A 15,182-nucleotide genomic window follows, 5' to 3' on the forward strand; every position below is an offset into this window, starting at 1 on the left:
CATACGAAAGTGCACTTATAATCGGTGTCACGCTTATGTACGTTTTATTACAATCAGACTCACTGGACTATACTTATACCGTAACAAACAGACGAATGTCAACGTACATGTCAATATCATTATAATAATAAAATATATTTTAATCAAAAACCCACTTTATTACATCAAAGAGATCGTATAAAGAGTTATAAATAAATGTTTATGCTATCTCCGCTCTTATCTCTGCAGGAGGTCAAATTAAGCGCATTGCAGGTGCACAAGAAAAACAAACAGCAGCCAACATACGACTACATAGATTTATGTTTGATTTTTACCAATGTTCCAATTTCAGGAAATTAATTAGAATTTCTAAAGAAATAAGTGTCAATTAAGCCACTGACATATTCTGTTCGAGATGAATATATTTTTGATGCGAGAATAATATTAATAAAGAAATTTTATTATTTAAACTAAATCATACAATTCACTTCCATGTCATTTGTCATCGTAATGACCGCGAAGAGTTAAACAAAGGGAATTAAATGTACCCTCAAATTTCATACAAATGTTTCATCCAATACAAAAACAAAAGCCGGTCAGAAGTATTAAAAACAATGGCGGCAATAATGGCCGCCAAGTAATGACATTCGCAGCCTTATGAATAAGCCTCCAAATCCTTACAAAAACATTATCAAGCCCAGCAGCGGTCCGAGTCGAAAGTCCTAACATTAAAAATTACTTCAAATATATGAAATGCTATTATAAAAGAAATAATTGTTTCTAATTTAGTATCTGTAATTATGAGATGAATAAAGTTACTAATTTTCAGTGTATGTCTGTCTGTGTCGCAACAGACACAGATAATTATTTTTAGTTAATTTAACACTATTTGTCACGATAATCTATCATACCGAGGACAGGACCGCCGCGGAGACAATTAAAAATACTATCTCTTCGTTGTATGCAAATGTTTTAATCATTACTAACTCCTTAGTTGAATCTTAATTAAAAAACCTGTCACAATCTGACATTTAAAATAAAACATTATATATCACAGATATAAAAAAAATATATTTTTATAATTAAAATATGTGTAAAGGGTATTAATTTTTATAATACCATCAGCATAAATATAAAATTAAAATTAAAAGTAAGGGAGTAAATTAAAAGTAAGGGAGTTTTGAATTTTTTTATTACAATTATAAAAGTAAAAGGTTTAATGGCTTTTATTTAAATGTAAATAAACAACAGATACTAGAGATGATCCTAAAACAAAAGTTTTATTTTAAGGTATTATGCGTGGTATGCTGGCCGTATGTACCCGACATTCCCGCTAGCACTTTATAGTATTTTTACAGCACCATAAACAGAACTTTCCTTTATTTATGAGACGCAAGTGAATTAAAGGAAACTTTATAAGACAGTTAATTTTACAATTTTGGGTTTGCGTTACATTTATCACAACCTTTCTTTAAATTTAATCCTTAAAATATCACAAGTATGTTTTACAAGCGTTCTCATTATTTTGAATATAGATTAAAAATAATATTTTTCCTCAAAACATAAACCTTGTACGCATTATTCACGTTTACAAAAAAAAAAAAAAACAATCTGTCATCTGTCAAGCCCATTATTTGAAAGGGCACTTATTATGTGAAATATGAAATGAATTCTCACAAAGAAGGTATTTACTGGAGTCCTCATTATTGCCTGCACTTGACTTATAAACGACGGCAATTAATTATTAACGATATTAATAATGCTTTTAATAAAATGAAATTATTTTTGTATTTTAATTGAATTTTAAACGTTTGTTTGTTATAAAAGTATTTTTTTTTATACCCGGTCATTATTTTTGTTAAAAATCAATAAAATTTTGATATTTTCAGCGGAATGTTGATAGCACAATAACGTCAATAAGAAGTACTTGCATCGAAATGTCTTAGCATTTAAGATTCCAGATTTAGAAAAAAATATGCTTTTTATTTGTTTAAGGTAAAGATTGTATTAATTTTATTTGTAAGGTTCTTTATAAGAACTATATGTTAATAAAATATATTTAGCAGCGGTTCATCTATATATACATATATATATATATTTTTAATGCAAGAATTTTTTTCATGTCTACTCATATAATCTTTAAATTAACAAACGCAATGCAAAAGTTAATAACATATAATATTATCGTATTCATTATAATCATTGTCATATTTGTATTTGAAGGTAAAAACCTTTTATAATCTATATTACTTTTTAAGTCCATGACAAAAAAAATCAACGGAAAAAAATGCGTAAAATATCCAAAAAGAAATCACTAAGTAAAAGAAAAATTAAAAAATAATAAGCGATTTTAAATATTTACTTTTAAACATAGATATTTACTGCATATAACAATATTGTTATAAATCTATTGAGATCTATGGTTACCACAGGATCGCATCGCCAGACTACAAACGAAGCGTTTCGCGTTCCATATCGAATAACCTACGTTAATTCTATATGACAAAATTTCTGAATAAAAAACTGCTAATGTATTGACATTGTATGTCTGACGTCATACATTGCTGACGTCATCACTAGTTGAAAGGATTTTTTTTAACCTAATGAGATTCAAATAGCAGATCCGAGATCCGTCTATGAAATACAGATAATTAGTTCATTAGTATATGGAGTGTTTTAAATTTTCTTAAACGATATCATTGAAAATAATAATAAAAAAAAGATTTTATTTAAAGTAAGACGGTACTTATTATTTTAATAAATCCATTTTTAATCTGTGACATTAGAATATAACATAAGGTGTCTGATTGTAGTGTTACTAAAATACTTTCAAAAGTAAAAAGAGCCTAAATATTCTAAATGAGATTGCATGACACAGAAAAAATAAAAAGATTTTTTCGAAAATATCTTATTATATAAACGTGGTCTAAAACGACGTATCTAGAATTAATATTCAATAATTTCACCAAAGAATATAATTGAGATCAAATGAGGGTCATAAAAATATTATATAGATGTTTTAATATTATAATATATATATAACTTGTCTTGACTATGACATTAGAGCGACAACGTAACACTGCTTGCGCGAAATTCAATTTCACACACTAAAAGCTCTATAAAGTTAGAGCACCCACTCGCCGTGACAGCGCTTACAAAACTCTATCAATATTAAATTATTATATAGATTAAAAAAAAAAAAACATTAAAGCAATATATATACATATATCCTTTTTGCGTTTTTTTTTTCTGTTGCTAACCGTCAAACGTTCATCCAAAAAGGTTTCATGTGAACAAAGAATATTCAAATGAAGAATATTCATCTACATTGAATACTATCATTAATGTCAAAAAGTCTGTTCGAGTTTGATACTTTAATATCAAAGGGAATATAAATCAGAATTCTGTGAATTACGAATTATATTAATTATTGGAAGTCGCTCCCCTGGAAGTTTTAGGTCCTTGATAAAGAACATTCGAGACAAAGACGTCCAACGGAAAGCAGAAAAGAATATTTAACTATTGATATAGTTTTAGAAATTTTAATTAATTATTAGATTCAATTTGAATATTGATATAACTTTGTTTGTGCTTTGAGTTAATCGATTTAGACCGAACTTCATCTCCCGATAGTTCAAGAGACTGAACATTTTAGGAGAATAAGTCTCTGATGGAGGCGGTCCTTCGTGTAACGCTATTATGCTCATAATGTACTTCCTCATAATATAATATTGAGCCTGACAATTTTATAGGAAAATTAGATAAATAAACATGGCGTAGGACACTCTCGCAAGAGAAGACGGGTGCAGCACCATGTTTTCATTATATCAAATGAAAACTCCATTGAAATTGTTTTTTTTATTAAATTTTATTTAGCTTTTATAGCGTGTATATGTCAAAACTAACAGAAAGGAATAGTTAAATATGTATATTTTTAAAAACAGATTAAAAATTCTATATGTGAATAATTGTCCTTCATTAAAAAGTCAATGTCATCTCGATCGACCAGTTTTTAGAACATGAATCTTATATATATATACTGGAGTTAGTTAAATGCTCCTTCGTGGCTATATGTTAAGATCGATAGCGCGTGCTGATAATGATTCTTTTCGTCTGGTAATGTACGTTTCGTTTCTTTCACGATAACAAGATTAGTCGGCATTGAGCACGCGATACTAGCCACTGAATGAACACACCCTTTACATTTAGCCGACAGCGACTGAATATAGAGTTTTTTTTTTAATTTCCTACCAAAATGGCAACCATCCATTAGCATACATTCGACATAAAAAATATTCTTTTATTTTTTATTGCTATTCGTGACTTTTCTTTCCCTTATAAAGACATTAAGAAACAAAAACCATAATTTCTTTAGCTTCGTACAGAGTCCATTTATTGGTTTTCGTTTTTGTTATAATTATCAATAATTGGAATTATTTTGAATATATATATACATAAATATATTTATGATTATATAATACATACTATTTTAAATAAGGATAACATTTTTTTATCGGAAATGAGCTAAAAAAACATTACGTAACAAATAAAACTAAAAATAATTGTTATAACATTATGCGCCGCTACGATTTTTACCTAAAAAACGGTTCCCATTTAATAAAGTCTTGACTCTACAACCCTTTTTAAATTTCCGTTTTATTCTCATTTAAATAACATAAACCTTATTTCTCATCCTTAGCCTCATATTACGCAATAGCCGCAAACGTATGTAAAAAAAAAAAACGCTAACGAAGTAGGTGTTAAAAACTTTTACGCCATCCGCGGCTGAAAACAGACGGTTATGCTATTTAACGGCTGACTTGAATAACATTTCTGAATGCTTCAATCGATTTTAGACTTACTGGACCCGGCTCGCCCCCGCTCTCCATACGACAACGATCCTTATACATACGGAATAAATCCCGAACTTACCTGGCTAGCGTGAAGGACTTCCAAAAATATAGTAAAAACACTAATAAAAAGTACGGCTCGCGACATCATTGCGGCCGCTGATCCGCTTCGGTTCCCGTTCTACTACTGACGTTTGTGCAAGACGACACAAACCTGCGTACTAATCTACAATACGATCCTCTACGCGTACCTAGCGTCATATATATCGACCATCCCGGGAGCGACAGGGATAGACTCGGAACACCATATGTTAGAGAGGGATGGCAGGATAACGAACACGCATGCGCAGTGCGATTTGAACGCAATGCAAGAGGACTTCTATAACGAAGCGAATCACGAATGCTGTCTTCGTCTACCCCTGTCTGGGTTTCCCGATGATGAGGCATCAGTTTTTTAATAAGCTGCCATACAATTTTCACCCCTATCACATAAAAAATAGCATCTATATAAATAGAGCATGAAAACGCATGATTTACAACGTAACCAACTTCTTTCGACATCCCTAATTCAGAAAAGGCACGCGTTAAATTAGTCACTGTTGTAACTTTGGATATTAATTAAGAAAATAATAAATTAAAACCGGCATTATGGATCCGATCTTGTTGAACTATTTTCATTATATAAAAAGAAAAGGAAAAAAAAAACCGAAACAGCTTTAACAGCTTCTACGTTCTATTACAGATGCAGCTAATAGACAAAAGAGCATGGAAAAGTCTCATAAAGAGCTGAAGATTGACTCCGGAAGGCTGCAGCACAAAGGGCGAGGAACGTTAAAGGAATCTAGACACCGCAATCTCCTTGTCTTTGTTCAGCCTTTGTATACTTGTAGAGGCTGGATCATTTACACTAGAATTAAAACCATTATCTAGATTTCACCCAACACTGACGGAGCTAATTTGTATCTAGACCATGCAAATAACATAAACCATTAAATATTATCAAAATACGGATAATATTACATACCAAAAACATTCCCCTATATAGTACAATATAATTCTTTGATGCATCGATCGTTACATAACACACGCCTACAACCTCCCACTGCACAGATCTACACACAGATACACATCAATAAACAACCTTTTATATAAATTACGTACAGACAAATAGAATTATTGTAGTATATTTATATAGCACAGATATTATCAATATACTTAACAAAGTGAAGAACAGATAATTTTAATATAATGAAAATGTATAAAGTAATGTTTCTGATTGATTTATACTCGATTTATTGATGAGTTAGAGAGAAGAGACTCCATTTAAAAAATTTCAACTGAAAGGTGTTGTCAAAAATCCAAATGTCAGAAAACTAGATGTACCCATTAGAAAAAAATGGTTACTAGTTAAGTGATTTATATCGTATTGATGGCGGGAAAGAACACATTAATTATAGAGCCAATTTAATTATACTTTTTTTTATATAAACAATTTTTTTTATTTGTAACTGACACAAAAAATAATATACCTCTGTCAAGTCATTCGTTCATTAATAATTACAATTATATTTTTTTTATTTTATGATTTGGACAGCATTAAAAAAAATAATCAAAATATCCGAAACGAATACAATAATATTTATGGATTTTTTTTTTTTTTTGTAAAAGTTTATTTTTCTTATTATTATCTGGATCTCGTGTAATAATAGAAATCTATATAAAACATACAACTCAAAGTGCGAGTCCGTCTTTTAGCACAAGCTTCCACACTACGTGGAGAGCGTTTCTTGTTTGTCATTCAATAACGAATGATATTGAAGGTTTATGAACGAAGACTGTCAATGTTTTGTATTTTGATTGAAACGTGGAGTAAGCATACTGAAATAAAATCTCATAAAAAATATCATATTACCTCCAATAAGGATTCTTCTACTTCTTTCTCGTCTTCTTTATTACTAAAGTTCTTATCTCTGAAAAGTTCTTGATACTTTATTCACTATATCTTCCACTTCCTTAATTCAATTGCTTCTCTAAACGCCACAGTTATTGGGAGACCCGTTAAAGCCTTGTTTTGGTCATTTTCAATAAGGTTAACTAATTACAAAATTCACTTTATTCCTCTGTACAAATATAGTCTTGATACTAGACAGTTACTAGACAGTTTTATATATATATATATATATATATATATATATATATATATACCTAATAATTTATTAATAAAATTACTGTAACCAAAAGATAAAATCGAATTATTAACTAAGTAATATAAGTTTTTCCGCTCCACTGGAACTAAATTCGCATATTTAACGCTTCGTTTGTCGTAACTATAATTAATCACTGATTAAATCAATTCTATATCTGATAGCCTACACATAAAAGCCGAATGCATTTGTATTTTATATCTACTAACGATATATTTTTAATATGTTTTCAATGTTTAACTAAACGAAATTAATATATAATCCACTAATATCAACGGCATAACGGATCTATATCATATATGTATATGTATCGAGATCCGATATAAGCCCTTGCCAGAGCTGATCGACGTGAAATAAAAAAAAAAACATGTTATTTTTTTTCTTTTATCCGTATTGTATATTCACTATAATGTTTTTTTCGATATTTATGAAGCTATGAAAAGATATGACTTAAACTTCATACTGTCAATAAAAAAAATTATTCAAAATCCTCCTTTTTTGACGTCGGTTAAAAGTACGCTCAAATGCTTCCAAATTCCACTTAACTCTTGAACTCGTTTTCGTTAATATTTAAGATCGACGATTTATGTAGATAAGCCTGAATATGAAGAAATTTTGTTTGTTCTGCGTTTCACAGATGCAGCTTAGATACGTTCTAGGGAAATGCTATATATGAATTACTTAATTTGACATTGAATTTGTTTTGACAATAAAGAAAATCGCTTCTGACCGGAGATAAACCACACGAAACGTCATTAGACTAGCTTTCGCAGACGGAAACTCTTCCGTCCGTTCCTGTTCATTTGATTATCAGAAATACCAAAAAACCTTTGTAAAATCTGACCGTTATGCTTTTAATTTATCACAATATAGGCTTACAATAAAACGGGTAGATACGCCAGACATCAAACAATCGATTGCAATCTAAATAACCACGAGCAATATTTTAATTTATTTGAAGCTCAGTCACGGAGCAGAGATCGCACTTTAGTATATTCTTTTTTTGTAATAATATAGAGTCCACAATGTTTTTGGATCTTATTTTATTTTTCTTAATACGTACACTTTTGTGACGCGCTTTAAATAATAACAAAGTTACTTTCTGTATCTTTTTCTTTCTGTATCGTATATAGAGTATCAAACAATCGTGAACAGAAAGAATATTCTAGCTCAATTATTAAATTTCTTATTGCAAGCATCACATCAAATAAAACCTTCTTGTAAATTGACATTTTAAAACTAAACACAATAAAAAATATCTAAGAAAACAAATAGCAGGTTTTATACAACGAGCAAACATTTCAATGGCCCTCCATGGTCCATCTAACTCCAATTTAAATGTCACTCATAATTATTCCCATGGCCGAAAACCCTGTGACTGTTTCGTTAAACAATTTATAAAATTAATTAACGTTGTCTATGACACTTTTGTTTACAATGACATGGTATTAAAATTGTATTTATTAAAAATATAACTTTGAGCAAGTTTGGGAACGGACTAAAATTATATTAAATTAAATTAAATCTTCACAAATAATTTATAAATAGTTTCATGACAGTGAAAAAGTGCCATTATAGTTTTGTTTCAAGTCATAACATACGTAACACTGGCGTCCTGCCCGCATCTTTTGCCACTTTATTGCGGAACTAATATATCGATGTCAATGTTATAACCAAAAACCTTCCAGAATAATCTCAATACACCCTCGAGGCTGGCTCCAATAAACAACTGGATCAAAATGGCGATAGTAATAATTTACACTTGAATTACATTTCATTTATTATTTCGTTCATATATAAATTAAATTAAACATTTATAAATTTTAATAGGCTCCTTTTCTTTTCTTTTCTTTTCTTTCCTTTCTTTTTTCATTGTGTTGTGATAACATTGTCTAGTCAAAACATTAAACAATACAACCAACATGAAAGAATTTTATTACAAAAATTTAAAACGATTCGATTAAGTCGCTTAAAATTTTTATATTTCTTTCAGTTATTGAACTTAAAAGTACAAAAATATAAATATAGAATATAAGCAACAAAACAGAGATAAACGTTGTATGGAATTTTAAATCAACTTTTTTACTATTTTAAATTTTTTTAAATACACAACTAGGGCGAAAACATGTGGTAAGTCTAGTATAGAATCCCATCAATGTTGATCATCAGCCAAAGAGACAAGCAGAGCTTACATAAACTTATTATGTAAGGTTATTATGTAAACTGACGTTTTTTTATATAATGTATTATTTAACTGAGTTTAACAAAAACAAAAAATCTTAAAAGCTGACTCTTAAAAATAATACCAATTTAAAGAAACAAGACTTCGATCTTTTTACGGAGTAAAACTTTCCCAGTACACATTTAATCTGCACTGAAAATAAGAAAAGCAATCCCTGTAGTCTAGACAGTGCAAGACATAGGAAATCTAAGTGTCTGCCTAGTGATCGGACGCTTATAGGAGGTGAGGTAGGTTGTATAGTACCTACTTGCATGAGAAGCTCACGTATAGACCCTCAATAATAAAGCAGTTGAGGCGGAACAGACGGCAGACAAGACAAGAATTTTAAAAATAAATTATTACACACTTAGTAAATCACAATACGTATTATCAAACAAAGAATTTTTCTTTAGCAAATGATTACTGTTCCTTCTACGTCAATGTTATCGATCACCCACAATAAGGCAAAGATCCGAATTATTCATCTTATATAAAGATTTAAATTGTGTCTTTTTGATATTAAACAATGATCTATATAATTTTGGACCCCTCAAATTAATCTAGATAGTAATGTTATAATCTGAAATATATTATTAACAAACAACTATAATTATTGAACAATATTTAGTTTGCGCTTCTATACAAGGCACAATCGCTGAATAACAGTTCGTCTGGGATGTATGACGTCACACATTCAAATATCTAGAACATTCTACATCCCCCGTACATACGACAGAAGCGATCCCTTGGAGGAAACGTCCGGGAAATAAAACGAATACAGTCATACGTAATGACTTAACTGTATATCATTTAATAATAAAATATAAATTACAAAAAGTTATATTATACATGACATAAAAAAATAATAAAAAAAGAACTAATGTCACATTATATTACGCAAAAATCTCGACATTGGCTGTACAGAATGGTACAACGTTTTATTTCTGTAATTGAACACAGATTATATAACAACGTATAGTCTATATTATAATACAATTGTTTCGTATGTCGCATGTCTAATGACCGGACTTTACCAGACTTGGCTCGCTATTGACAGCTCTGGTTCGGACAATAATTTCATACGTCTAGTGTCTCCTTAATACAAGGGCCTGTAACCTATTTGTTGAATTGTTCCTATATTAAACTGTCAGGAAAATTATTATTGCTACATTAAACCGACAGGCGTTACATTAAAAAGCTTACGTTTTTCACATTAATTTATGATCTTATGATTTACAGCTTTGCTTTGTAATTCATTTTTGTTCACTTTAAAAATTTCTTCTTAAGTGTTGAGCTTAAAATATTTCAGAAAATATATACGAATTATTTACTAAACACATTAAATATACATATATACTGTTTAAAACAAATGTATATCTTTTATAATCCCCTTACGAACAATATTTTTTTAACAATAATTTATGTTAAAATTAATATTAGCCAGAGAAAATGGTTATAACTTTATACTTATAGTACCTTTCTATGTTATATCACCTTCGTTGGTGAATTTCCAATTATACAGCCTTGACACAATTCAGACAGCCAAAGTCTCGAAATCTATAAATAGGTGTAGAAATAAAATTAATTTTTTAAAAGCATTTCTAGTGGCGTGTCAATAAAACATAATTTATGCAAATAAAACTGAGTCGTTCAGGGTAACTCAGTATATGACTCACGAAATCAATACCAACAGCTCGGAATTCAACGACTTTAAAAAAATCGCCCAGCGCATTACTCCCCTTACCAGTTGTCGACTGTTAAATTGAATATACAGACAAATGCGACTTCATATATTACTTTTAAAATAATTGTTGTTTTTTTATAATTCTCATACATTTATAATAAATATTATTTGTGTATAACATTTTGTAATTCTGTTTGCAATTGAGTGTGTTTTAGTTTTTATAGATTTTGCTACTCTACCTTCAGAGTATTCTTGGTATTCTTGGTATATCCTGCGGGAACTCTTACGTTCATCCCTCGCCTATTCCTTCCTATAACACGTTCCTTCCTGTTACTCTACAATATATATGCAAAATTTCAGAACAACCGTCCGTTTCAAAACGTAACGACAGACGTGTTCTAAACAAAAAAAAAATCACAAATTTACTCTATTCCCTGTAATATAATACAAGATAAATGTATGTATAATGATATAAAATTAATTTAATTAAATAATTTCTACGCAAATATATGAAATATATAAATATAATAAATACAATAATTAGATAACATAGAAGTAAATAGATTTATAACGAACATATAACCTAATTGGCTCCTTCAATTTTCGCTCACTTGACCTACATTTATCAGCGTAGGTACGTGAAAATATATTGAATTGTAGGGGCCCTTATATCTATTATTATGTCTTGAATATAATAATATTGAGGAGGTAAATTGTATCAGTAAAATTTACTTTAAGAATTCACATGCAACCAGAAGCATATATAAAATAAGTTCAAAGTAACAGTGAAGTAACGCTAATAAAGGATTAAGCCGGAGTTACTTAAAACAAAATTAAATTATCAACAAAAGTTTTATTGTTATATGAAAATAAATATGTTATAATATAATGGATATCACAATACACAGCAGTATGCAATAACACATTAGAAAAGTAAAAAAAACACGTCGTAATTTATACTTTAATAAAACTCTATGATATTTCTGTGAAAAATACAAACTGACTTAGCATCCGAGGGTTCTGTATTGAAAAATATAGGAGTCTATAGTTTTAGTGAGACTCTTAATAAATTAACTTATAACTGAAGATTGCTATAACAAAAAAATAAATTGTACTAAGGGACAAACATAACTTATTTTTGCCACATTCAGACACACTAACTAACTAGTATAGATCTAGTAAGTGTTATCATCATCATCAGCCTATCGGAGCCCACTGCTGAGCAAAGGCTCACATGGAGAAGGTTAGAGCATTAATCACCACGCTTGCTTAAGGCGGATTGGCGATTTCAAACTTGTAATTTGAATTTATAAGTCCAGGTTTACTCATGATGTTTTCCTTCAACGTCTGTCAGTGGCGTCTAAATAAGTAACTGGTATATAATTTATTTATTGACGTACGGATTCCTAGATAATAATTTTCTTACTAGCAACCCTCTGCGCTTCGATGTTTGCATAATAAAATTTGTTTACTGCAATAATGAAAAATGAACGGCCGCTGTATCAGTTTACATCTGTATATTTTAATCACGCTGATGAACGAGTAGGATATTTAAGAGTTAAATATGTAATATTGAGAATTGAATAGTCATAAAAAAAAATTTTAGCTCTCCGAGAGGCAAAATAATTACAAATAATAAGCAAAAAGGAATTAGATCAACAGTAATGAGCTAGAAATTTTCATTCTGACAATTAATGATTTGGTTGAATTCGTATTAAGACGGGTCGAATTATTTTATATTATATATATATATTTTTGTCAAAAAAGGGACAAGCAAGGACGCGACCTACCTGACGCTTGGTGGAAATAGTCACCGTCGCCCAAGGACATGTGCAACATACGGGAATTAGGAATTAAGGAAATATATTTGACAATTGTGAATTATTTGATACCATCATTTTCTTTTTGCTCGTTCATTAACTTGTTACCCAAACCGGTTAAGTTTACACACGTAAAGAAATATTCACCACATAAGTATTAATATTAATACTGTGATATATGTTAATCAAATAATATGTATTGGATCGATAATTTTACGTAGTACATAAAGTCTGCAAGATAACTTCGGTTCTTATAAAAACGAAATGCTAATTGTAAGGAACAAGATCACTCTACTCCCGGATACAGACTCTGTATCCGGACAGTTTAATGTTCAACTTTATTCAATTAACTAATGGATCTATTAAAAACTTTGAATACTAGCCGTTTGTCTGATATGGGTATTATTTTACATTTGAACGCTATACAAATTTTTGCTAATCAATTCTCTTATAAAATCTTCCATTGTCTTAAAACTATGCTTTACTATACTACAATATACTGTGCTTTGTAATTTATTATTTTCTACTTTAATAACCTTCGTATACTTTACTGTAATGAGATTTTGCTCCAGAGAATTGTCCTTACAATTTCCTTGAGCAAAATTAAGCGATTTTAGTATCTAAGGAAGCGAGTTTAAAGTAAGACAATTTAAATAAGACGGTATAAATTGGAGAGTAAACCCTGCTCTTTATATTTGACTGAAACAAAAAAATATTAATTAAATATTTTATTATTAAATATGATAAGAATAAGTTAAGAATTTTCATTTAAATTATTCCTTCACATAATGAAAGACCTTTTTCTCATCCATAGTTTAAAAAATCTCAACTATTATACATTTTGGAGGTATGCAAAAAATTTTATTTTGAGTCAATGTAAATTTTATATCAAAAAAATTATTTCAACATATTAGCTTAATTAATTTATGTCTTCTACTGCTAACATACGACCATTTTTTTAATATCTTATTCTTACGACGGAGCTCTTTAATTTATAAGTTGGATCCGAAAAACATAAATCATTTTCCTCTAAGCGTTCACCTTCCCAATATCTCCGAGCAATTAATTAAAACTTTATCGATCGATCGATTCCAATCCTAAAGCAGAGTACAATAATTAAAATCTCTCTGAAAGCATGTTACGAATAGGTTTATTATGACAAGTTAGTCTAAAGTTAATGTCAAGTTAAGGTTGAGTATAAAACTAACGAACGCTCAGGGCGTACATTAATAATTCCTTCTTTGTTTCTAGCGGTGTTAATGCCGCGGCCCTGAGACTCCCGAGCTCCCCGAGGACGTGACTGTTGGCGAAATGTCAAAAGTTACAAAAACTCTGAAGCTGACCTTAAAAACTTGCAAATATACTGCAAAAGTGACTCGCTTGTTACAGTAATTGTTAATAATGGATGCCTACAATTATATTCAGGGATGTCTGACGTTTCGAATGTATATTTTAGATTGAAATATTGTATAGACGACACTAAAAAGAAAATCTTTAAAGTGTAGAAGAGAGCACGACCCGCGTAATAAAGTTTGATCTTTTATAAACATTCTTACTTATTTCTAGCACCGTTATAGGTTCAATTTAACAGCACTGTTGAACTAGACTGATTTATTGTGATATGTTTGTTTGTCGACTTCATTTGACCTCGACAAAAATAAAGCTATACTCTCTACTTCAGATCCTTTCGATTGAATTTTCAGTTCTAAATATATCGATACAAAGGTTTTGCGAATCAATTTTAGGTACTATTACTTGTTTATTTTTTTTTTTTGTAACAAATAAAATTGGGCTGACTTTTTACAATCTAGTTTTTGTTTCGGTAATGTGACATTGATATTTTGGGTGCGTATAAAATAATTGATTCGTTAACTGGGAGATTCCGCCATTTTGAATTTACATTGACATAATATGTAACTAATAAGTTTAGTATATTAACGTCGTATATTTATATGAAATTATTTATAACTATTTTGTTTCTTAAAAGCAGACTCTGACCTATATAAGACCGAGATGAATAAAAGCTTGCAAAACTATTACATACACAATAGGTAACTTTTGTTTGCTAAAATTCACAATTCTATTCTTTCGCAGAGTTCCAGCACTTTTGGATTTATTTGTAAAAAATTTGCTGTATACTGTATGTAATGATCCTTTGTTTTTTTAGAAAGGACCAAAATTATCTCTAACTAGTTTTCGAAAGATGGAACTCTGATTAAGATTTATAAATGTTAATTCGCTAATTGAAAAATGAAATTTACATTTTTCATGTTTTTTAAAAGTAACAATAGAGTATCAATAGCACATTATATAGTATTATTCTTAAAGTATTCCATTTAATATAATATTTTAATATTGATAAACATTTCATTATAATTACATAAAGCGTCATCTAGCGGCAATGCCTTCAACTATTTGGTTCGG

The 15,182-nt window shown here is 29.6% G+C and overlaps 1 protein-coding gene across 2 annotated transcripts in view; it reads right to left on the reverse strand.

The window, feature by feature from the left end:
- The window catches only part of LOC116770775 (amyloid-beta-like protein), a 63,466-nt gene extending 58,413 nt beyond the window's left edge, over positions 1-5,053 (reverse strand). For both annotated transcript variants that reach the window (XM_032662381.2, XM_032662380.2), the window contains exon 1: positions 4,912-5,053. In XM_032662381.2, the coding sequence (XP_032518272.2) occupies positions 4,912-4,980 (69 nt within the window). In that variant the 5' untranslated portion in view covers positions 4,981-5,053. The remainder of the gene's footprint in view (positions 1-4,911) is intronic.
- Between the last annotated feature and the right edge of the window lie 10,129 nt (positions 5,054-15,182).

Source organism: Danaus plexippus, chromosome 7 (assembly GCF_018135715.1).
Source record: "Danaus plexippus chromosome 7, MEX_DaPlex, whole genome shotgun sequence".
NCBI lineage: Eukaryota > Metazoa > Arthropoda > Insecta > Lepidoptera > Nymphalidae > Danaus > Danaus plexippus.